Consider the following 24925-nt stretch of genomic DNA (forward strand, 5'->3'; position numbering starts at 1 on the left):
TGTAGTGTATAGTAGTGTATAGTGTAGTGTATAGTAGTGTATAGTAGTGTATAGTGTAGTGTATAGTAATGTATAGTGTATAGTAGTGCATAGTGTAGTGTATTGTAGTGTATAGTAGTGTAGTGTATAGTGTAGTGTGTGGTAGTGTATAGTAGTGTAAAGTGTGGTGTATAGTAGTGTATAGTGTAGTGTATAGTAGTGTATAGTGTAGTGTATAGTAGTGTATAGTGTAGTGTATAGTGTAGTGTATAGTAGTGTATAGTGTAGTGTATAGTGTAGTGTATAGTAGTGTATAGTGTAGTGTATAGTGTAGTGTATCGCGTCGTGGCGGCTTGCGGAGGGCATCATCCAGCAGTAGACTGTAGCTGACGATGACCACAGCCGGACACGTGGGGGCAGAGTTGAGTACAAACATTCTGCCAACGCATTGAAGGCGATGATTGTAAAAAAAACGTCATGGGACCTCAGCCCTCCACTTACAGCTGACCGCACAACTTGTGACAATTCATTGTGTTTTTTACTTTAAGCCGGATGGAGAGCTTATTTGTTTCGTGTAGTTTCTTGACAACGACGATGCTTCGGTTTTAATGTGTAATCTTCGTTGCATTCGGGGTAAGTAAATAAATAAAAACCCGCACAAAGAAAACTTCCGGGCCCATCCCTGCCGCGGTCTTCTCGGCGATTGCGATGCTCACGGAGGACACCAAACAGGCGGGTACGTCCAGGGGTTTCAAGACCAGCCTCTCACGACCAGGGTCCCAAGACCAGGGGTTTCAAAACCAGGGGTCTCAAGACCAGCCTCTCACGACCAGGGTCTCACGTGCAGGGCCCGGGGTCGTGGGTTCGATCCACGACCCTGAAGCCTGCTGCTGTAGATTTGGAGTTTGCGTGTCTCTCTCTCTCATCATCATCACGGTGGCTAGGAGATGTTAACTACCTCGCCTGGTGTGCAGGAGGTCGTGGGTTAGATCCGCGACCCTGACGCCTGCTGCTGTATATGTGGAGTCTGTCTCTCATCATCATCACGGTGGCTAGGAGATGTTAACTACCTCGCCTGGTGTACAGGAGGTCGTGGGTTCGATCCACGACCCTGAAGCCTGCTGCTGTAGATTTGGAGTTTGCGTGTCTCTCTCTCTCTCATCATCATCACGGTGGCTAGGAGATGTTAACTACCTCGCCTGGTGTACAGGAGGTCGTGGGTTAGATCCGACCCTGATACCTGCTGCTGTATATGTGGAGTTTGCGTGTCTCTCTTATCATCACGGTGGCTGGGAGATGTTAACTACCTCGCCTGGTGTACAGGAGGTCGTGGGTTCGATCCACGACCCTGATACCTGCTGCTGTATATGTGGAGTTTGCGTGTCTCTCTTATCATCACGGTGGCTGGGAGATGTTAACTACCTCGCCTGGTGTACAGGAGGTCGTGGGTTCGATCCACGACCCTGATACCTGCTGCTGTATATGTGGAGTTTGCGTGTCTCTCTTATCATCACGGTGGCTAGGAGATGTTAACTACCTCGCCTGGTGTGCAGGAGGTCGTGGGTTCGATCCACGACCCTGATACCTGCTGCTGTAGATTTGGAGTTTGCGTGTCTCTCTTATCATCACGGTGGCTAGGATATGTTAACTACCTCGCCTGGTGTACAGGAGGTCGTGGGTTCGATCCACGACCCTGATACCTGCTGCTGTAGATTTGGAGTTTGCGTGTCTCTCTCCACGTGGTGGTCGCGTGGATGTATTCTCCCGTTTGTTCCCTCTACATTTAGAATCAACATCACGCGTTTAGAATATTTGGCTGCCGTAAATTTCCACGTGATGATTAGCCACCTAGTTTAGAGTATTTTTGGCAGCTGTGTATTTCTCGGTGATGAAAAGCCACCTAGTTTAGAGTATTTGGCAACTATACATTTCTCCGTGATGATTAGCCACCTAGTTTAGAATATTTGGCTGCTATAAATTTCTACACGATTACGATGATGATTATAAGCCCACGATTCGTGGAAAATATCTAATTGCGACTTTTCTGACAGATATTGCAATTTGATTTGCGATTAAAATTTTTAAAGTCAAGCTTCAGTTCTATATTCACTGAGTAATCGATTTAAAACATGTGATGGAGCATTACCACACGATACCATCAAAATATAAACTGCTCGAAATATTTTAATGCAAGGATGAGAACTTAAATATATATTCATTAAAAAAAATAATTGAAATAGAACAATCAAACAGAACAATTGTTAAGTTAAATACATTAAATACATTAAGTACATTAAGTTATAAAAATAATAGAAAATCAAACAATTCCAATAAGAAATATGACTTTTCAAATCGCCAAAAATCGCAGCTTTTGCGATTTGCTAATCGTATTGTTTCTAATTTCGATTTGAAATCGATTAATCGTTCAGCCCTACTATATAGGCATCTCAGTGGGGCCATAAAACCTGGATAAAATGAAAACATGAACATGTAGTTGTTTAAAGTGTCTCAACGTAGTATTTCAATTCGTGAGTTTCTCAACCCCGGCGAGATACGCCGCCTCTGCTGGTTCTGTCACCCGGGGGTCGGGGCCACCTTTTCCCCGCGGGCGCTCAGGAAAGAGCGCAGGGTACGTGGAACGTGTAGGCCGCGTTGGGTTAACGATCGCGGTTACAATTTTAAGTTAGGCGGTCAGTATATTCTTGGTGCTTTCGGTAAAGTCACGTAGAAGGGAAATAATAAAATAAGTATTTTTATTATTTACCTTCGGTAAAGTCACGTAGAAATAATAAAAATAATTATTTTATAAAAAAAAATGTATTTTATATATCGATTTGAAATCGATTAATCGTTCAGCCCTACTATATAGGCAGCTCGGTGGGGCCATAAAACCTGGATAAAATGAAAACATGAACATGTAGTTGTTTAAAGTGTCTCAACGTGGTATTTCAATTCGTGAGTTTCTCAACCCCGGCGAGATACGCCGCCTCTGCTGGTTCTGTCACCCGGGGGTCGGGGCCACATTTTCCCCGCGGGCGCTCAGGAAAGAGCGCAGGGTACGTGGAACGTGTAGGCCGCGTTGGGTTAACGATCGCGGTTACAATTTTAAGTTAGGCGGTCAGTATATTCTTGGTTCTTTCGGTAAAGTCACGTAGAAGGGAAATAATAAAATTAAAGAAAAATTTTATTTTTATTATTTCCCTTCTACGTGACTTTACCGAAAGAACCAATAATATGAATCACTGTAGTCACGAAAGCTTTAAATCGAATTTTAGGCGGTCAGTGTTTGTTTTCCTAAAGCGTTAAAGTGTTACGTTACGACTGCTGCGTTGATGCTCAAGTGTGGTTCTAACATGTTGCATGATATTTTTTTGGGGGGTAATCTTTGCAGAGTTGAAGATATCAGTGTGAATTGCGGGCGGCGCTAAGTTTGGCTCTTTTGTGAGCACGGTGTATCTGCTAAACATAATATTACACATTTTAATGTTAAATAGAACACATTATGAAAGGCATTCAACAGTACATGTCATCTTTACTTTATCGTACGTCAACAGTGGTTGTGCCAAGGTTGGATCGACTGCGGCCAAAGTAACGTGGAATTTCCACCACTGCTCAGGGCTGCAAACGGGATATGAATTTAATTTTCAGTTTTAATAACGCGTAGGCTTTTGTTTTCATTTTTTTATGTCATTTTCGTTTGCACAGAAATCCACTTTGATGTTGTAACCATAAACATTGAAGTTAAGTCCTTTTGGTCTTAAGTGGATCACTTGACACGGCTGACCGGGGGAATCATCATTATTTGTTGACACTTTTGACCATTTGCTGAAGACTATAAATGCAATACAGTACTGCAAGTGATGGCACTTCATGTTTTGCATAATCGGCTAAACAATGACGTTCATTGTTTACCCACATAGAATGAGGTGGAGGATACAGCCCGAGAATTAGCTTAAACACATTCCTGCGGAGGGAGCTGGTAGGAACGTTGGGTTGCTCGGTCAATGGCCAGGGCCAACGGCGGCGTGGTGTATTCTGCAAATATGCCCGATTGTGAGGGCGGGCACAAGCCGGCGTGAGTAGGTTAAACGTTGAGTTTTATAAGGGCACCACGGGGTGACCAGCCCCTCCCCACCCAGCCCCACCCAGCCCCTCCCCACCCAGCCTCTCTCCACCCTCCCCTCCCCACCCAGCCCCTCCCTCCCCACCCAGCCCCTCCCTGCACGACGGATGGACACAATAATCCCCTGTGGGCTAGGTGTAACCAGGAGGTTCCTTCCAGTATAATGTAACCGTTGAACTTGCTGACGTGTGTTCTTTCGGTCACGTGGGCAGCACGTCACTGACCCTCAACGCGTGAGGAGCAGCTCGTAATTTAAAACGGCGTGCTGTGCGAAATACAGTAGAAAGTTACGCGCGAAAGTGACCTGGCCAACGTCTTGGTCGGCATCGTCGACTGTGGTCCGTTCCCTTGCGTTTCCAGCGACGGTGGGAGGGATCGGCAAAGCAGAGATGGAGAGGACGGATCGCGAGGCGATGGAGACGGCGGTGCAGCGCGTAGCCAGCATGCTGCAGCGGCCCGACCAGCTGGACAAGGCGGAGCAGTACCGGCGGAGAGAGGCGCGCAAGAAGGCGTCCGTGGAGGCCCGCCTCAAGGTGCGGTCGCTGTGCATGCAGGGAGGGGTTGAACCTTTTCCTTTCCGAGGCCCGAATCTTGATCATCATCATCATGAGCCGTAATCGAGCCACCCTTGGGTTGCGTGAAGAAGGGATCGAAAGTACGTCTTGAAAGGGCCGACTAGGACTTTCAACACCCCGGATCGTTTGTACCTCTTTTTCCATTGCACAACAGGGCCATGCGACTGACGTCACGCGCGATTAACGATGAGTCGGTGTCCAGACATTGTGCTGACGTCACATTCGATGAATGCGTTGAGATAATAAATAATAATTATAATTTACAATTGTAAGGCGCGTTTCATCCGTAGATCCCAATTCGCTGTGATGCATGTTGATGACGCATTGACGTGTTCTCGTAGTGTAGTGACTGACGTCACATGCAATCGGCATGTCATTAGTCCCCACCCCTCGCCCTGCTTGGCCCTGCGCTCGATTCCATTGTCTTGTGAGGCCTGCATATCACCGTTTGGTTCTGGCTTAACACAGCAAATAGCCAACAGAAAAACCACCTATACCGTGATGCCCTCCGCTGATCCGGCTTGGATGGATGTGCCGATGGGAACTGGGTAATAGTGGTCGGCGTCCGCTATACCCGCCCGGCGCAGGCGGCGATCCAGTCGCAGCTCGACGGCGTGCGCACGGGGCTGTCGCAGCTGCACACGGCGCTGAGTGACTCGTGCGAGGTGCGCGGGTCGCTTGCGGACGTCGGCCGCGACTGGCAGAGCAGCATCGCCGCCATCGAGGGCCTGCGCGACGTCAAGGACGCCGTGGTGCAGCACAGCCAGCTGGCGGCCGCGGTCGAGAACCTCAAGAACATCTTCTCGGGTGAGCGGCAGTAGCGGCGGTAGCAGCAGGTGCGTCGGGGGACCCATCCCCCCCTTCCCCCATCGTTTTGTTGTGGCAAGCAGGGTTCTGGGAAAGGTTTTTCTACAATCGTTATTTCTATTTAAAGCTTTCGTGACTGCAGGGATTCATCTTCTTGGTTCTTTCGTGACTTTACCGAAAAAAACAAGAAGTGACTTTACCGAAAGAACCAAGAAGATGAATCGTTATTTATGTTCTGCAGTATGCAGAAATGGGCCATATCCTTAGGATAGAAATTCAACTAGGCTAATTCAACAGCTGTTACTAGGGACAGCAATGATATTAAATATTAGGATTAGGGATGGTAGAGAAAGATATCTTAAGAAAGCCTCGGGTACAAATTGAATACCCTATAATATTTGTTGTAAGTGCAATTCATATTATTTACATAGCCATATTGAACATGTTGTAAAAAAAACTGTTAAATCCAATCTGGATATGTTACATTTAAAACTTTTATAATATTCTTTTAAAATATTTTTTGTACTTAAAATGTCTTGATGGGTTTATTTAAAAATACAGGTTAATGAATTAACCTGAGCGCACTGCGTGCGATTCCTACTCACAGTGGCGGATGTCTGAACCAGCTCAGTGCCTCCCCTAGGTCGACTCAGCCTGGTGCGGTGTGTGAACATTGGGGAGGCAAAGGCGGCCGGGCGTAGCGTTGACCACGCACCCCGTCGTGTGCTGTCGCCGGCCTTCATCGCAGCTTGTTAGCAGCGCTTGCATCCGACGGTCTGTCGACGGCTTATACGAGGAGGGGATCTTTGCGGCTTTTGTTGACGCGCGCACGTTGTTCCCCCCGTGCCCGTCTCAGTGCCGGAGATCGTGCGCAACACGCACTCGCTGATCGAGCAAGGCCAGCTGCTGGAGGCGCACACGGCGCTGATGGAGCTGGAGAGCTCGCGCGATGAGCTCCTCTACGAGCAGTACCGCATGGACCCGCGCAACACGGCCGACATGAGCCTCATCAAGGCCTACTTCTCCGCCACCAGCGAGCTGTCGCACGCCCTCGCCAAGCAGCTGTGGCTCGTGCTGGAGAGGGCGCTGTCCACCGTACGCAGGTACAGCCTCATACTCGTCCTTGCTGGCATTCCCCCCCCCCCCAATCTTTTCTGATGATGATAATCGTTTTTTTACCCTTTTATCTGGCAACAAAACTGACACCTTTTTTACGAGCAGTCCTGTTGCATAGACCACAATACCTGCAGTCGGAATGCAAACAAAAAACATAACTCTGATAATGTATGCACTGTCCTTAAAGTTGATTGGTCCACACCCGAGACAGCTTTTCTTAAAAGCCTAGTCTCACATGGTGTTGGACCAGATGACGCCAAAAGCCGCACAACTCAAAGAGAATGCACCATCAGAGTATGAGAGCTCGGGGTTATGCATTTACACCATTGGAACCTCCTTTGCCAGAGTTGTGTTTTTGTTTGCATTCCGACTGCAGGTATTGTGGTCTATGCAAACATGACTCCTTGTAAAAAAGGTGTCAGTTTTGTTGCCAGATAAGAGGGTAAAAAAACAATTATCATATTTTTTACTGGCAAATGAGGTTCTATTGGTGTTTTCTAATGATGATTATTTTCTCCGATAAGCACGGTTGGCTACGTACGGTGCGAAAGAAGTTCAGCATACATACATACGTAAAGCTTGTTCACCCAGAAAAGCCTCGGTGAGTCTCAAGACAACTTTTTTTTTCTGGAGGGTCCTGCCAAGTTTTTGGTGTTGGGGTTGAGGTTCTAGATTTGAAGCTTTCGTGACTGCAAGGATTCATACTCTTAGTTCTTTCGGTAAAGTCACGTAGGTAAAAAATGAAATAAAAATGAATAAAAATAAAACAATTCAATCACGACGTTTCGGAGGCAACACAAGTCTCCGTCATCAGGTGGGACCGTCACAGCCAGATTTGCTGCATCAAGTGAGGCAAGGGCTTGCATCTTGAATCCCTGCCTCACTTGATGCAGAAAATCTGGCTGTGACGGTCCCACCTGATGACAGAGACTTGTGTTGCCTCCGAAACGTCGTGATTTTTATTGTTTTATTTTTATTAATATTAATTTCATTTTTTACCTACGTGACTTTACCGAAAGAACTAAGAGTATGGGGTTGAGGTTCATTCGTATAATCCCAATTGAGTCATTGGGATGCTCTTGCACCTACTCGTGTCCGCCACTGCTGGTGGAATGGGGAGCTCTTAGAGCGGCGGTCCCCAACCTTTTTGGCACCAGGGACTGGTTTCGTGGAAGACAATTTTTTCAAGGACCGGGGGTGGGGGGTCATCATTGGGTCTTTCCCCCTTTTCAAAGAAGCTCTCCGGCGACGTTTGTTTTTTACTCATTCTGGCTACTAGGGGTTAGCAGCTTGTGGGCTTTACCAACACTGTGTGGCTGAGACAAGTGCGCAGTGCGGGAAAGAGGCGCGGACGGAAGTGGTAAATAATAAAATAATGGGAGCAGGTTCCACGCGCGGACTCACCGCTCTCACTGCTGCTGTGCGGCCCGGTTCCTAACAGGCCACGGAACGGTACCGGTCCGCGGCCCGGGGGTTGGGGATCCCTGTCTTAGAGCGCCTCTGCAGGGTATTTATTATCTCAATTTATGTAGCGCCTCAATCAAGGTGCTTTACGCAGAATTAACAACGGTACAACTTGTGTGAATGTAATGGTGGAGATGACGAGAATGAAATGGACGAGAGGAAGCAATGGGCAAATCTGTAATGCGTGAATTCGATGAAAGCAAATGACAGTAAATGATGATGAATGAATTGATTGAATGGGGATTTAGTGATAGCCATGTAATGAGACTGTGAAGAGGGAACAGAAACGGTGGTGGTGGTGGTGGTTATGAGGTGGAGATTAAGGGGTCGTGGGGAGAGCTAGGGAACAATAAGTGAACTTTCGGTGAGGAGCTACGAGAACGACTCCACTAATCGCGGCTTCTGTACCCTCTCGCTCTGTAACCGACACTCGGCGAGCAGAGACCCCTCCTTGCTGGTGTCGGTGCTGCGCATCATCGAGCGTGAGGAGAAGCTGGATCAGCGCGCCCTCGACAGGGAGAAGCAGTCCAGCTTCCTGCCTCCGGGGCGGCCCAAGGTAATGGAGCGTGTTTAACGGTTGACTCGGCGTTATTTCGCGGGCAGATTATCCGGATTGCGGATTCAACGGTGCCCTTTTACACGCTCGCTGGTTCTGCCGTTAGCTGCTGCTCACTCTTCAAGGTTTATTCATGGTCTAGCTGGACGGATAAGTGAAGTTGCTTAATCGGCTAAATAAAAAAAAATTTTAGTTATTCAACATCCTGCCTCGCAAAGGCAGGAAACCCATTACAAGCCACGCCCACTGTGATTTGGCTAATTATGTTGATGATGTCACCGAGCCCCATGCAGCGCCACACTTGTTTAATCGCGAATTAAAAATGTTTGAGGATACGCGTGTGCACAAACACACACACACACACGTGCACGTTGGAAAGCGTGACAGAATCCTGACCTCTCTCCCTCGTTGCACACGCACACACAAACACGTCGTCGTCGTCATCCAATCTCGCCAGGCGTGGAGGAAGAAGTGCATGGACGTGATGGAGAGCACGGCGCGCACGCGCATCGAGGCCAACCAGCCGGACGAGCGCGGCTCCGACCGCATGTGGCTGGTGCGCCACCTGGAGATTTCGCGTCAGTACTTGCTGGAGGACCTGACCGTGGCACGCCACATGCTCGCCTGCTGCTTTCCGCCCAGCTACGAGGTGCTGCCCGCGCCCGCCTTTGACCCCGCGCGCAACACGCACGCACGCACGCACGCACGCACGCACGCCCCAGCCCGGGTTGAAACAACGATTTGGGTTTCGTGTTGATTTTGTTGAACCGGCTGAGAACTCGGGGAGGAATGCCCCAGGATGGCTGACCATCGAACATTTGGCTGGCCTTTTCGATTTAAAGCTTTCGTGACTGCAGGGATTCATCTTCTTGGTTCTTTCGGTAAAGTCGTCACGTAGAAGGGAAATAATAAAATTATAAAAATAAAACATAATTAAATAATTATCACGACGTTTCGGCCACAACGCAAGCAGCCGTCCTCAGGTGAAGAACAGGTCTGTCGGAAAGACAGCGTCTTTATTATTTCCCTTCTACGTGACTTTACCGAAAGAACCAAGAAGATTTGGCTGGCCATCGAGCAAACACGGCCACCGCATCACGCGCTTCGAGATGCGCTTCTGCAGGCCGTCTGGAACGCTCTTCCTTCTGATATTAGGAAGCCACTGGAGCTATGCACTTTTACATCATCTAGATTGAAAACTCATTGTTTGAGAACTGCTTTTTGTGTGTAGCTTGTTGTCTTTCCCCCACACCTCCGATTAACACGGTTGGCTACGTACGGTGCGAAAAACGTTCAACATTCATACATGCCCACCCGTCGCGCGTCTGCCCCGACCGAATAACCACCCCGTGACACAGCGCAGTGTTTGTGCGGTTTGTTTGTTTGGGTGGCAGCGGTAACACTCGGGCCTTCACGGCAAGAAGTGACCTGGGTTCGATTCCCGACGCGGGAACTCCCTCCTCTGTGTGGAGTTTGTGTGTTCTACTCTCCCCCGTTCTGCAAGGCTTTCCTCCAGGTGCTCCAGCTTCCTCCCAGCGCTACAAGGAAAACAAAAAATGACCTTGTAGCTGTTGTTGTGTGCGTTTTATGTTGAACTTTCGCACCCTACATAGCCAGCCGTGCAAATCAGAGGTACGGGTGGAAGAACAACAAACTATACGCAACACATGGCAACATCGCCCGCCACCGTGCAAACTTGGCAGGACCCACCTGCAAGAAAGTGTTGAGACTCGGCGAGGCTTTCCTGGGTATACAAGCAAAGATAATGTTCAATGGAGGCACCCTTGTCTTTGTGGCTTAACCGCAAACTCTGGCTTACTCGAGGCTTAACCGTGACGTGAATTGTGTGACGCTGGCAGGTGTTCAACTTGTACCTGAGGCTGTACCACAGCGCGCTGTCCACACACCTGCAAGAGATGGTGTCGGACGAGCTGGAGGGGAACGAGATCGTGTCTCTCCTCACCTGGGTGCTCAACACCTATCCCAGGTGACGCACAACAACCACCATTCGCCACTCGGTGGCGGTGACGTCACCACGGCGCTTGTGCCAGGCTAAGTGCGCTTGAGGGCCACGTGAGAAATGTAGAACGTGAAAAATGTGGAACGGAAACATAGGTTGAAGGTGAAGCACGGATACGCACACACACCTACACTGGACGCAAGGGTAAACAACGACAAAGGTCCGCTATATAATAGCCTGTTGGGGCAGGTGCTGTTAGCGAGCACCTATGAAGTCTTGCACCGTACATCGCGAGGGATTGGTGGCCAGAATCATGCCCGCCCGCCTGTGTCCCCAGTGCTGATGGTTACACGCCGCACCAGGAACTAATTAGAGGCTGATTCGACTTTGTAGAGGACCCAGGACCATTTTAAATATTCGCTGCTGTTATTGGCCGTGAGCAGGAATCGAACTGATGTCACCAGTTTCGTAGGGCAGCATGCTAACCGCTGGGAGAGATGGCGACGGTTTGGGGGAAACGCCTTCACCCGGTAGTGGGGCTAGTCAGGGCTGACGATGACGATGATGGTGGTAGTTATTGACGATGAATAACATGTCCATGGAGAGGAGCAGCGGCGCAGTGGTTATCACTCCGCGTTAAGCACGCATCTAAAATAATCGATTATCACACGCACAATGCAATGCATGCATCGTGAGCAAAGTAATCGATTTAAATTTATGAATGGATGCATCGTTACAATCCCCCCACTCCCGGTAAGATGCCGGGTGGGAATGTTGAGCAGTGCAAGCCATACCAACACCTGTGTGTGTGCATCCACGCGTGCTTGTGTGTGTGTGTGTGCGTGTGCCCGTGGGGAGCGGTGGTGTAGCGGTTAGCGCGCTGCGCTATGAACCTGGCGACCCGGGTTCGATTCCCGCTCACGGCTAACACCGGTGACGATTATCTGAACCGGTCCTGGGCCTCCCCTAGGTCGACTCAGCCTTAAATGAGTACCTGGTGCGGTGTGTAAACATCGCCACTGGGGAGACAAAGGCGGTCGGGTGTGGTGCTGGCCACCCACCCCCTCGTGTACCGTTCCGGCCTTCATAGGTGCTCGCTAACAGCACTTGCCCCTACAGTCTGTTAAGGCTACACGGGGGATCTTTGTCTTGTGCCCGTGTCATCACTGTGACCGACAGTGAGGAGCTCATGGCCCACCCTGACCTGGCTGAGGACGTGGACTTGAAGGCCCTCGGTCCCTTGCTCTCCAACGACATAATCAACCAACTGCTGAGCAAGTACATCACCACCATGAAGGTGTGAACTTTTGACCCTCGCCTTGGGGGGGTGAACCTCACGTTGAGGCGGCTGGTTCGCCCCGGAGGTCGGAGCGCTGAGTTGGCACCGCCGCTGAGATCCGGGGTTCGAATTCTGGCAGCTGTCTGTGATTAAATGGGTAGGTTCATTGATAATTGTTTTTTTTACCCTTTTATCTGGCAGCAAAACTGACACCTTTTTTTACAAGGAGTCATGTTTGCATTGAGCACAATACCTGCGGTCGGAATGCAAACAAAAAACACAACTCTGATAATGTATGCACTGTCCTTGAAGTTGATTGGTCCACACCCGAGACAGCTTTTCTTAGAGCCTAGTCTCACATGGTGTTGGACCAGATGACGCCAAAAGGCACAAAAAGGTGTCAGTTTTGTTGCCAGATAAAAGGGTAACAAAAACAATGATCATATTTTGCTACTGGCAAAGGAGGTTCCAATGGGGTAGGTTCATTGTTGCACTGTTTGTCTATATTCCCATACCTATGCCTGCCGCCTTCACCATCCTGCAGTGACCAGCGTGGTGAAGTATGGTCAAATACCCCACCATGACCCACCCGGCATGGGGAGGCGCTCATCCAGCAGTGGATTGACAGAGGCCTCTGCATAGGCGTATATACATTTTCATCGCCAGCTTAGCTCCGGCTGAACTGGCATGATGTCCAACGTTCCGCTATACGTGCCTGGAGATTTTTAAATTCATATCTGGATGGCTTCATGAACAAATCTCTGAAGGTAGCCGGTAGGTTTGCAGAGTACCTCCGTCTTGGAAAAATCTATTTCGTGTGAGCCCACAGCCTTAAAACAATGATCGTCAACGGCAGAGGTATTGGTCTTACCGTGTTTCAGATCCGCCTTGTGTTCACGGACGCGGTCGTTTAGTTTTCTACCGGCTACCTTCAAAGATTTGTTCATGAAGCCATCCAGATATATAAACATAGACACAACTTCAACCGAGAGGATGGGTACAAACTGAGCAATCATTGGAAGGACGTTATTAACCAGGTAAAGTCTTAACTGACTGTCATGTTTCCATCCAACCTGCATATGTCAGCTGTTATTTCGACTCTCTGTCTCTCTCTCTATGCCTCTCTCTTAGATCTCGCATGCTCACATGTCTGTTGCAATGCACTCTCTTGGCTTTGGATTGCAAATTAAAACACGGCAAAATTGCAATTGAAACACGGCAAAATTGAGTCTTCCGCCGTTGCCGATCATTGCTACAACGCTGTGGGCTCTCATGATATTGTTTTTTCCGAGGTGCTCTGCAAACCCTCTGGCTACCATCAAAGGTTTGTACACGAAGCCATCCAGATATACAAACACAGACATAATTTCAACCGTGATGATGGGTACAAACTGAGTAATCATTGGAAAGATATTATTAACCATGCAAAAAAGATTTAACTACATATTTTTGGACCATCTTATTTGACAGGTACTATTCTACTTTACCGAGTGTTAACATCCCCAACGTTTAACAGCACTCTCCTTTTTTGTATTTAGGTTGTCACCAACACTGGGTTAAACAACATGCACAGTGTCGTTCTCTTTTAGCATGTGCACCCTTAGCATGTGCGCCTTTAGCATGTGCGCCTTTAGCATGTGCACCTTTAGCATGTGCGCCTTTAGCATGTGCACCTTTAGCATGTGCGCCTTTAGCATGTGCGCCCTTAGCATGTGCGCCTTTAGCATGTGCGCCCTTAGCATGTGCGCCTTTAGCATGTGCACCTTTAGCATGTGCACCCTTAGCATGTGCACCCTTAGCATGTGCACCCTTAGCATGTGCACCCTTAGCATGTGCACCCTTAGCATGTGTACCTGTTGTTCTCTTTTAGCCCCCCCCCCCCAATACGTTCCATTCATTGGCTACCACACTCAGATAAGCTCCTCCCCCCCTCCTCCCCCCCTTAAATGTTTTGTCTCACTTGATACAGTAAATCTAGCTGTGACGGTCCCACCTGATGACGGAGACTTGTGTTGCCTCCGAAACGTCGTGATTTATTATTTTATTTCTATTATTACTTTTATTAATTTTATTTTTTACCTACGTGACTTTACCCAAAAAAACCTAAGAGTATGAATCCTTGCAGTCATGAAAGCTTCAAATCTAGAATTTGTATTGCACTTTCATGCTCACATGTCTTTTGGATTGCACTCTCATACTCACATGCCCTTCGGATTACACCCGTTGGGTTGCACTACCTCGTCGTGGAGGCCGCTCTTTCTACAGTTACATGCTTATCTTGTTCTGTTGCCCTCTCTGTCACCCCTCCCTCGACTCCCTCTCTCCACTTCCTCCACTTCCTCCCACCCCTGCAGTCGAACATCGTTGGGTGGCTCAGGAAGGCATTGGAGACAGACTCTAAAGACTGGTCGAAGGAACAGGAGCCCGAGGCCGACCACGACGGGTTCTTCCAGACGACGCTGCCTTCCATCGTTTTCCAGGTGCCCCCTTTCAGCGGCGTTGGGACTACTAAGTCATGGCGCCTCTCCGGCGAGTCATTGGGTCGTACCGCGTTTGTCTGTGAAAAAGAGAGCTTCGTTAGCTCATCGGACTCCTCCAGTGCAAGTAAATGTTCTGATCTTGGTCGTTCGTCACGACGTCCCCACGGTTTCGCTCCACGTGCCGGGGAGCTTCCACCTTGGCCCGCAGTGTTAAACAAACATCGGCATCGGGGAGAGCGAGACGGCCGGGCGTGGTGCTAGCCATCCAGTTCGTTCGTATGCTGTGCAGGCCTTCATGCGTGCCTCACAGTGACAGCACTTGCCCCAACAGTCGGTTAAAGGTCTACGGCGGATCTTTGTCTACGGATGCACGCCCACCGCGAATACAGGGTGCCCTCTAAGTAACGCGGGCAAGCGTCTGCGTCCGGCACGAAACAAAGTGTTTTACGCCGAGAAATGCCTGAACGTTGAAAAATCATTTTGGGAAAAAATTTTTAATCGCACTCTCGAAGCAAGAAAATGTGGACAGCGTGCAAAGCAATGTTGCGTTTCCACGCTGCACGGAAAACTACGCGCGAAATAGTCCTTGTTTGGTACTCTACTGTGCAGCAACAGCCCGCAGCGCTGGATTGTGCATTTCACAATTGGCTTGTGAATTTCGTTGGTTTCACTGTTCTTGTATTTTCTTCCCTTGTATCTGGCTTTTTATATATTTTCACGAGACCACAAGTGATAGGTTTGCTTGCTGCCATGTTTGCGGGTCACGTGACCACTTGAGTCAGAGGTTGAGCAGTTGATTATCAATCCGTGTCTGTAGTGGTAAGCGCACTGCGCCAATTCCCGCTCCTGATCAATAACAGTGGCAAATATCTTACCCGGTTCTGGGTAGAACTCACCCTTACATGAGTACCTGGTACAGTATCTAAAAACATCTCCACTGGGGAGACAAAAGCGGCCAGGCATGGTGCTGGCCACCCACCCCCTTTTGTGTGCCATGCCGGCCTTCATAGGTGCTGCTCGCTAACAGCACTCGCATCAACGTTTTCGTTGAAGGCGACACGGGGGGGGATCTTTTCCTTTTGCATATTTTAAAAATCCTTTATATTAAGTTCACTTGCTTGCTTGCTTACGACCGTGCAAATCTTTCGGTCGTTTTTTAACCCACTTCCCGTGATCCAATCGAGCTGACATTTTGCACACAGACTCGTTTTTTCCAAAATTGTACACTTTTTAGGAAAAAATTCATTATATTTAATTACCAATTGCTTAATGGTGCCAGCCATTCATCTGACCCATAGTTGGCAGCCATCTCAAGCCAGAGGACGAGAGGACTCTAGCCGCCACGCATATAAAGGATTTATAGTGAAAAACGTTGTTTTTACGGGTTAATTTTATTTACTTATCTCTCTGCGAGTCGGGCTTACCGGTAATCCGGAATGATCCTCCGCCGACATTACTGTTCTCAGATGATGGAGCAGAACTTGCAGGTGGCCACGCAAATCAACGAGGACCTCAAAATCAAGGTCCTGCAGCTGTGCCTCCAGGAAATGAACACCTTCCTGCGCCGGTGACTGCCCTACACAATGGAGCGCCCGGCTCTGCCCGCCCCGCGCCGTTCTTTGGTTTCCCCCCCTCCACCCCCCCCCCACACGTCCCCTCCTCCTGGTTACTCACAGAGAAGGGGGGGACGAGCGGGGACTTGATAGCGCGGGAGAGTTCCATCGCAGGGCGCGCACAAGGGCGCGTGTGCGTTGCGTGTGACCTGATCGTGTGGGGAGCGGTGGTGCAGTGGTTAGCGCGCTACGCTTCGAACCAGAACCTCGGGTTCAAGAAATAGAAAAAGGCCCTCGACGATAGGTGCCCCTTTCGGTAAAGTCACGTAGAAGGGAAATAATAAAAATAAAACAATAAAATTCTCACGATAAGTGCCCCCTCGAGGCAGCGGACGTTGGAAATCCCGTGACGTCGTTTGGAATAGAGAAGAGCGCACGCACGCCGGCGTCACTGTCCAAACTTGCCAAGATTTGAAAATTTCCCCGCGGAAAAAATATTTCGCGATAGGTTTGACGCACGGCAACATCGTCATCTGCTGCTGAAACTCCTTCAGACGGCAGGCTGCGTGGAACGTGGGCGCCCATTGCTTTCCGATAGCCCTGCTGCGATAAGAGCGATGGCTGGCGCGAAGACCTCGTGTGCAAAACTATCGTTGTACGTTTTTGTTGATGTATCGCGAAGTATTGGCTCGCGGTGAGTTGAGTGCGCGGCTGATCGCTGGTGGGGGTGTGGGTGTGACGTGGGTGTGACGTGAGTGTGACGTGGGTGTGACGTGTGGTGTGGGTGTGGCGTGGGTGTGACGTGGGTGTGACGTGACTGTGACGTGGGTGTGAAGTGGGTGTGACGTGGGTGTGACGTGAGTGTGACGTGGGTGTGACGTGTGGCGTGGGTGTGGCGTGGGTGTGACGTGGGTGTGACGTGACTGTGACGTGGGTGTGAAGTGGGTGTGAAGTGGGTGTGACGTGGGTGTGACGTGGGTGTGACGTGGGTGTGACGTGGGTGTGACTTGGGTATACAGGGGGTTCCCCAATATACGTCGGGGTTAGGGACCGGAATGTTGCAAGCGAAACGACGCGTAACGGAGAATTCCTTTACCCCGTTAAGCATAATGGGGAATGGTGGGAGGGGGTGGGGGGGGGGATAAGAAACTTAAGAGCATGAACATGTCCTGCGCGACGCAAGATGGGGCGATTTCTCCCGTGAGAAACAATGGAAACAAAGCCGAGCTGGGGCTCGCAAGCGGCGTAAACGACGCGTGCGCGGGGGAAATTTCACATCGGGTTGCTCGCGTATATCGAGGCGACGTATATCGGGGGACCCCTCCTCCCCTCCGTTACCCCCGTGTCCAGGTACCGCGATGCGATTTTGGGGTACAGAGAAGAGCACCTGAAGGACAGGAACAAGCCTCCCTTCTTCGTGCACTACATGATCGCCCTCGTCAACAACTGCCAGACGTTCAAGTGAGCTCCGCTCCCCCCCCCCACCACCCTCACCGCCACCATCGCCGCCGCCGCCAAATTTGTAACTTTTAACGGATGTGTATTTTGTTCCAGACAAAAACGGCCGTGCCGAAGCGAGCCTAGCCGCTTGCACTTAACCCTCTTGGGGGATTGGAAAGGAATGCGTCTGGCCTAGGTCTGCGCGCGGATGCACGCGTGCTAATCGATGCCAAGTTTCTAGCGATCCGATTGTGCTTCCAGTTTCGACTGCCGGACAAGCGCGCAGCATTAGGGCCGAGCCATGGCCTCCACGTGCCGGCCGCTTGCGCGAAACGTCATCGTCCGATCCGTAACGAATTTTCGTCATCGTAACGCAATCGCGGAAATAACATCGGCCAACGGCGTCGCTCTCGCCGTATCCCTTGACCCCGCCGTCATCGTCGTCGTCGTCATCACGAACATCTTTTTCGATTTAAAGCTTTCGTGACTGCAGGGATTCATCTTCTTGGCTCTTTCGGTAAAGTCACGTAGAATGGAAATAATAAAAATAAAACATAATAAAATAATTCTCACGACGTTTCGGCCACAACGCAAGCAGCCGTCCTCAGGTGAAGAACAGGTCTGTCGGAAAGACAGCGTCTGAATGAGCACCACCATGCTTGGCAGCGTATATTTAAGCTGGGTTGGAGGGGGAAGAGCGCCTTAGAGTCGCGACTCTAAGGCGTGGTGTTCATTCAGACGCTGTCTTTCTGACAGACCTGTTCTTCACCTGAGGACGGCTGCTTGCGTTGTGGCCGAAACGTCGTGAGAATAATTTTATTATGTTTTATTTTTATTATTTTATTATTTCCCTTCTACGTGACTTTACCGAAAGAACCAAGAAGATGAATCACGAACATTGTTGTAGATCGTCATCAGCCGTCGTCATCAGAACGACTGAGAAGATATTTTGCGTTCAAAACGCTGGAGGTGGTGAAATGATTCACCTGTTCCCCCCCCCCCCTCTCTCACCACCCCTTCCAACGGGGGGGGGCGGGGGGGAATGTGATCAACTGTCACTGTTCAGAGTTGCGACTCGATTAAAAAATCACTTCGGTAACATTTCAGCAATTTCGATTTAAAGCTTTCGTGACTGCAGGGATTCATCTTCTTGGTTCTTTCGGTAAAGTCACGTAGAATGGAAATAATAAAATAATAAAAATACAACTTAAATAATTCTCACGACGTTTCGGCCACAACGCAAGCAGCCGTCCTCAGGTGAAGAACATTCTACGTGACTTTACCGAAAGAACCAAGAAGATTTCAGCAATTCTCGCGGTTTCCGTGGGTAACGTGAATCCGTTAAGCACAAAGTCTACGAATCGATCCCATCCTCCGCCCCTTGGCGGTTGTGATGCATGAATTGTGATCTCGTGAAGATGCAGTCGACAGTCGATTCTACGAAGGATAAACATGACACAGTGCCCATAACTTTGTTCCTAACGCTCACCCCTAACGCTTACACCTGATGCTCACCCCTGACGCTCACCCCTAATGCTCACTCCGGATACTCACCACTGACGCTCACCCCCTAATGCTCACCACTGACACTCACCCCCTGACGCTCACCCCTGACGCTCACCCCTGACGCTCACCCCTGACGCTCACCCCTGATGCTCACCACTGACGCTCACCCCTAACGCTCACCGTCGCCCGTAACCCTAACGTGGCGTGTGGCGGCGTGCGTGTCCCTGCTTGCGCCGGTGACTGGGGCAGGGACTCGATCGCGAGCCTCAAGCGCAAGTACACAAAGTATGACGACGACGACGACGAGGTGTCGGGGGGAGGCTCCTCCTCCTCCTCGCCCGACATGAGCCCCGAACTGGACCGCATCGCACGCGAGGGCTGCCACCTGCTGCTCAAGGAGGTCTTCCTCGACCTGGAGGTGAGGGGCGTCGCCACGGCGACCCCGGCGACCTTCACGCGGCTCGTGAGGTCACGGAGCGTGGATGACGCGGTGACTACCAGAGCTCGCAACCGGGTACCCGATACCCGTACCCTACCCGATACCCGGCTACCCGTACCCGGCCGGGTACGGGTACCCGTTTGCGACCCTGGTGCGGCCGGGTACGGGTAGGCCGTGAGTCACTGGTGAGTCACCGTTTGTCACTCATTTCCCAACGTCTTGTCTCTTCTCACAATTCAAGTTCCTAGAATCAACCCACCCGCGCCTGCAACATGGCTTCATCCCAGAGGTCGCAATGGGGTACCCGTACCCTACCCGATACCCGGCCGGGTACGGGTAGCCGGGTATCGAGTAGGGTACGGGTACGGGTACCCGTTTGCGACCCTGGTGTGGCCGGGTACGGGTAAGGAATCAAAACCCGTTTGCGACCTCTGGTGACTACTTTCCTAAGCTGCGCGACTGAGCAGTGTGGGGATTCTGGGTATAAATGATACGGTACACGGTGGCGTGCCCTAAACTCAGTTCTTTGTCCCGCCATCTCACTGCGTGAGCGCACACCATAGCTCGCCAAACCTGCCAAACTTACCGTCGCGTTGTTCCTCGCGGGGAAATTGTTTTGGCTGAACGCGTTCTGGACCAACGCGTCACCTTTCAAATAACGCTTCTACCGCGTTCCCACGAGGAAATTCTGTCGATAGAATTCAGACAAACTGCGATAAGAGCCGGTAATCATAAATTACAGTACGGGTAACGTCCAATCAGGCGACGGGAAAAATGTCATCTTGAACCTTTATTTAGTTCTCCAGTCCGCCCTCATTCATCGGGCCTGGGCGTACGCACTCCTCCGTTGCATTGTCCAGAGGTGTCGCCTCTCCCGACGAATATGTTGCTCATTTATTTTATTTCGCAAACATCGGCGACGCGCCGGGGGTTGAACCCCGATGGCCGCGCGGCAAAGGCCGGGACAGACCGGATGGCGCGCTGGTCTGGCTCCGGGAAAACAAATCCCTCCTTTTGGAAGACGCCGAGGCGAGGAGGAGGAGGGGGAGGGCGGCTCGCTAATGTGGAAAGTAACGAATTGATCTTGATGCGTGTGCATTGTTTAGTCAAGATTAGCAGGCAACAATGGGTGCTCAAAATCATCACACGCTGCCATTGTGTGTCAGGAGGGACATGGATAGGGGTGGGCGGCCTACGCAGAGCGAGAAGCTTTGGCTTCCGTACGCGCCGCAGGATTTGGATTTGTGCGTCAATGTTGCCCGTTGTTGTGTGTGTACATGTTTGTGTGTGTGCGTGTGTGTGTGCGTGTGTGTGTGTGCGTGCGCGTGTGTGTGTGCTCAGCCCGGCGGCGTAGCGGGTAGCGCACCGCACTTAGTAACCCGGCCGCCCGAGTTCGATACCCGCTCACGGCCAACATCGTTGACGAATATCTGAGCCGGTCCTGGGCCTCCTGTAGGTCGACTCGGCCACGAATAAGTACCTGGTGCGGTGTGTAATACACATCGGCACTGGGGAGACGAAGGCGACCGGGCGTGGTGCTATCCAAACCCCCCCCCCCCCCTCCGTGTGCCTTTCTGGCCTTTGCTGCTCGCTAACAGAACTTGCAACGGAAGTCTCTAGAAGGTTGCACGGGGCATCTTTGTCTTGATGCTCACGCCCTAAAACAGACTGCATCTTCTTCACTTATCTCCGCATCTACGTTTGACCCCCTAATCGCACCCCCGATTAGCACGTTTGGCTACGTACGGTACGAAAGAAGTTCACAATACTTACGTACGCGACGACGCTGCATTTTGCTTGCGGTCCCGCGGAAACAAACACACCCACATCGTACAACTTCGCCAGTGACGCTCGTTCGCTCGCTCACCGCTCACCGCTCACCGCTCACCCGCTCACCCGCTCACCACTCACCGCTCACCCGCCCCCCCCACCTCGCCGCAGCCTCACCTGCAGGAGCTGCTCACCCGCAAGTGGCTCACGGACTCCAACGCCATGGACACCATCTGTGTGACGGTGGTCGACTACTTCCATGACTTCTGCAAGATCAAGAGGCCGTACAACAAGGTTCGCGGCGACGCTCGCGCTACGTCCGTCCGTCTGTATGTTCGTCAGTCCATCCTTGCGTCCGTCCGTCTGGCCCACCGTCCGTGCGTCCGTCCGTGCGTGCCTCCGTCCATCCGTATGTCCGTGCGTGCCTCCGTTCATCCATATGTCCGTGTGTCCTTGCGTGCCTCCATCCATCCGTGCGTGCGTGCGTGCCTCCGTCCATCCATATGTCCGTGTGTCCGTGCGTGCCTCCGTCCATCCGTGTGTCCGTGCGTGCCTCCGTCCATCCATATGTCCGTGTGTCCGTGCGTGCCTCCGTCCATCCGTATGTCCGTGCGTGCGTGCCTCCGTCCATCCATTCAGGTGCGCTTCTGCGGCCGTCTGGAAAACGGCCCTTCCGACATTAGGAATCTGAATCAGAATATTTATTTATACCGGTGGAATCTGATGAGCTATGAAGCTCTTTCTCACAGACGTCAGCAGAAGCCACTGGAGCTATGCACTTTTAAATGTAGATCTGACACGTTTCTTTAGAAATGTTTTGTGTTTAGTTTGTGGTCCTTCCCACGCACCTCCAATTATCACGGTTGGCTACGTACGGTGCGAAAGAAGTTCAGTATACAAGCATGTATAAAACTAATTATTATAGCATTGCTAAGCCTTCGTCTGTGTGGTGGTGACTGCATTTGGGGTTCTTACGTGTGTCACGTCTATAAGCATACGTCCGCACATGTTGGTATGTGCATTGTGTGTGTGTATATGCCTGCCTGTGTATGCACACACTGTGCATGTGTTTAAGTTTGTTAGCGTGTGAGTATGTGCGTATATTAGTTCCCCGACGTCGACACAGCCTCAGATGAGTAGCTGGTGCGGTGTGTAAACATCACCGCTGGGGGAGACAAAGGCGGCCGGGCGTGGTGCTGGCCACCCACCCCCCTCGTGTGCCGTGCCGGCCTTCATAGGTGCTACCATATGAATAAAAAGTGTGCTGTACTTGGAGTGGTAGCTCCTGCAATCTCTCATTTACTTGATACAGCTGTCGTAGCTGTTACTTGATACAGCTGTCGTGGCTGTGACGGTTCCACCTGAAGACGGAAGCTTGTGTTGCCTCCGAAACGTCGTGATTTTTATTTTATTTTACTTTTATTAATTTTAATGTTTTACCTACGTGACTTTACCGAGAAAAAACCTAAGAATATTCATAGGTGCTGCTCGCTAACGGCACTTGCCCCAACAGTCTGTAAAGTCCATACGGCGGCGGGGGTGGGGGTGGGGGGGGTGTTTGTCTGCGCTGCAGGAGATGACGACGCAGGCCCACCTGTGGGTGGTGAGCGAGTACGTGAAGGCGCTCATGCAGAAGCGCGTCTCCTTCAAGAGCTACGAGGAGCGCAAGGAGGCGGCCGAGAGGATGAGCCGCGAGGCGACGCAGATCAAGCAGCTCTTCCTCAAACTCGTAGGTGGCCTCGAGACGACATCGGCGCTGTTCGCCACCAAGTGGCGTTGTTGTCGCCTCTAAGGCTCGTTGACAGGAGGTCACGGGACATACCCAGGTGCCTTGGCTTGACTGACTCGCTGAGATGATTTGGCTGATGCGCACACCACCTGTGCTCCCCACCTCGCCAGCCCACTGCGTTGTATCCTCCCCGGCGCTCCTTGCTGCGAGCATCACTCCTCTGCCCTCCGTTGTTGTTGGAGGTCCTCCTTCACGAGCCTCCTCCGCATGCCCTGCCACCGCTTAACCAAGCGGCTTCTGTTTGGCAGAAGAGAGGGGCGGGGGGGGGAGCGATGGGTTTGCAATATGGTCCGTAGTTTCAGTTGCATGGCCACAGTCTCACCACTGTGGCTCGTGTCTTCCATTCATCAAGGGAGATGCGCGCATCGGCCTGCTGTTGATGATGTTGGGATGCCGGTTTATGGCTGCACCAACCAGGGTTAGCACCGGCCTTGTTGACTCGGCACCGCGCACGGACAACGGCGATGGGTTTCAGCGCGAGTTTCCCCGCAGGGCTCGGAGGAAGGTGAGAAGCCCACGGATGTCATCCCAGCGCTGGCCGAGGTCCTCAAGCTCAAGGACTCGTCCTTGGTCTGCCTGGAGGTCACGGGTCTCGCCAACAACTTTCCCGACATCCGGTGAGTCGGCTAGTCGGTCGGTCTTCCTTCCACCACTAACCGAGGTTCAATTTTCCTGCTTAGCTTCCAAAATCATCGGATGAGGTCGGACGCTCGCAGGATGATTTAACTCTTGGCTAAGTCCGTGTCACCCCCGCCCAAGCAAAGGGGGGCTTTGTGCTCATGTTCGTGACGGCTTTTGAACACAGTGATGGAAATTCCACATTCTCGTGGCGGCGGGGGGGGGGCAGGATAATGTAGAAGATAACCAACTTGGACTTGAGATGGTGGGCCGAGTGATCCTCGACCGGGATTTGAACTTGAAACGTTCCGATTACGAATTTGGTTTCACGTTTGGCAATTTTGTGATCTCTGATTGTTAACGACGATTTTGGATCTTGTGTTTCAGACTTTAGGGTAAATTTCCGGGCTACGTGCCCCGCGCGAAATGTGGTCGCGCTAACGACAGCGACATCACCCGTCGACACAACTTTTGTCGAGAAATCCGCGCGAGTGAATGACGTCACTTCCGGCTCGCCGATAAACACCCGACACGAAAACATTCTCAGCGGCGTCCAAATCTTTAATACCTGGTCGCCCGTCTCTGATGTCTCTGGTTAATCAGAAACATCGGGAAGACACGGCCCCAATGAACACGCACGAACAATGTTTGTCAACAAACACTGGCTGTGATTTTGTCGCCACCGGGGAGACAAAGGCGGCCGGGCGTGGTGCTGGCCACCCACCCCCTCGTGTGCCGTGCCGGCCTTCACAGGTGCTACTCACTAACAGCGCTTGCCCCAACAGCCTGTTAAGCCTGTACGGGGGATCTTTGTCTTTTGTGCGTGCCAGGGAGGAGCACATCTTGGTGCTGCTGGCGCTGCGCGGCGACGCGACGCGCGAGATGAGACAGACGGTGGTGGAGACGCTGGCGCAGAGTTCCCGGCAGGTCCCCGTCGGGTACCGGCCGGTGTTCGCAGACATCGCCGTGCCCACGTCTACGCTGCCCAAGCTCGTCAAGTAGCGGCGGACGCACGGTGTCCCGTCCCCCCCCCCCCCCCCCGACCGAAACTCCAGATTCCGGCCGGTTCACGTGGAAGCGTTGTGCCGGGGTCCGTTGGTTTGCGTGGCCCCCCATCCCACCGGCTTGTTTAGAGAACGGCGAAATCGCGGAGAGAGCGAGCGAGCGGCCGTCGTTTCGCTCCCCCTCCCTCTCCCTCCCTCTCTCTTTCTCTCCGTCTCGCTCGCCCTTCGCGAGAGAGCGGCGAACGCTCGTCGAGACGTTTGGACGCCCGCAACGAAACGCCATTTAAGGCGCGAGGCCGAAGTGAGCCGGTGCCGAGCGTCTCGACTGCTCCGCCGAGAAGACACCGGATGCCGTTGAGGTCTCGCCTCCGTTGGAAATTAAAAAGGAGGGAACGGCGACGCTTCCTCCTCCACCTCTCAAGTGCCGGCGGCAGTCGCTCCTCAAGGGGAGCGGTGGCGGTGGGGTG

At 51.5% G+C, this 24925-nt stretch overlaps 1 protein-coding gene across 1 annotated transcript; it reads left to right on the forward strand.

The window, feature by feature from the left end:
- Positions 1–438: 438 nt before the first annotated feature.
- EXOC3 (exocyst complex component 3) lies at positions 439–24925 on the forward strand. The gene is made up of 16 exons (XM_078881974.1): positions 439–715; positions 4463–4635; positions 5265–5484; positions 6341–6587; positions 8506–8620; positions 9078–9269; positions 10480–10607; positions 11760–11877; positions 14214–14339; positions 15806–15906; positions 17243–17353; positions 19088–19256; positions 21219–21341; positions 22621–22776; positions 23329–23453; positions 24285–24925. Exons 1-16 carry the CDS (start codon positions 688–690, stop codon positions 24454–24456), a joined length of 2304 nt encoding a protein of 767 aa, XP_078738100.1. The 5' UTR covers positions 439–687; the 3' UTR covers positions 24457–24925.

Source organism: Lampetra fluviatilis, chromosome 63 (genome assembly GCF_964198595.1).
Source record: "Lampetra fluviatilis chromosome 63, kcLamFluv1.1, whole genome shotgun sequence".
NCBI classification, from domain to species: Eukaryota; Metazoa; Chordata; class Hyperoartia; order Petromyzontiformes; family Petromyzontidae; genus Lampetra; species Lampetra fluviatilis.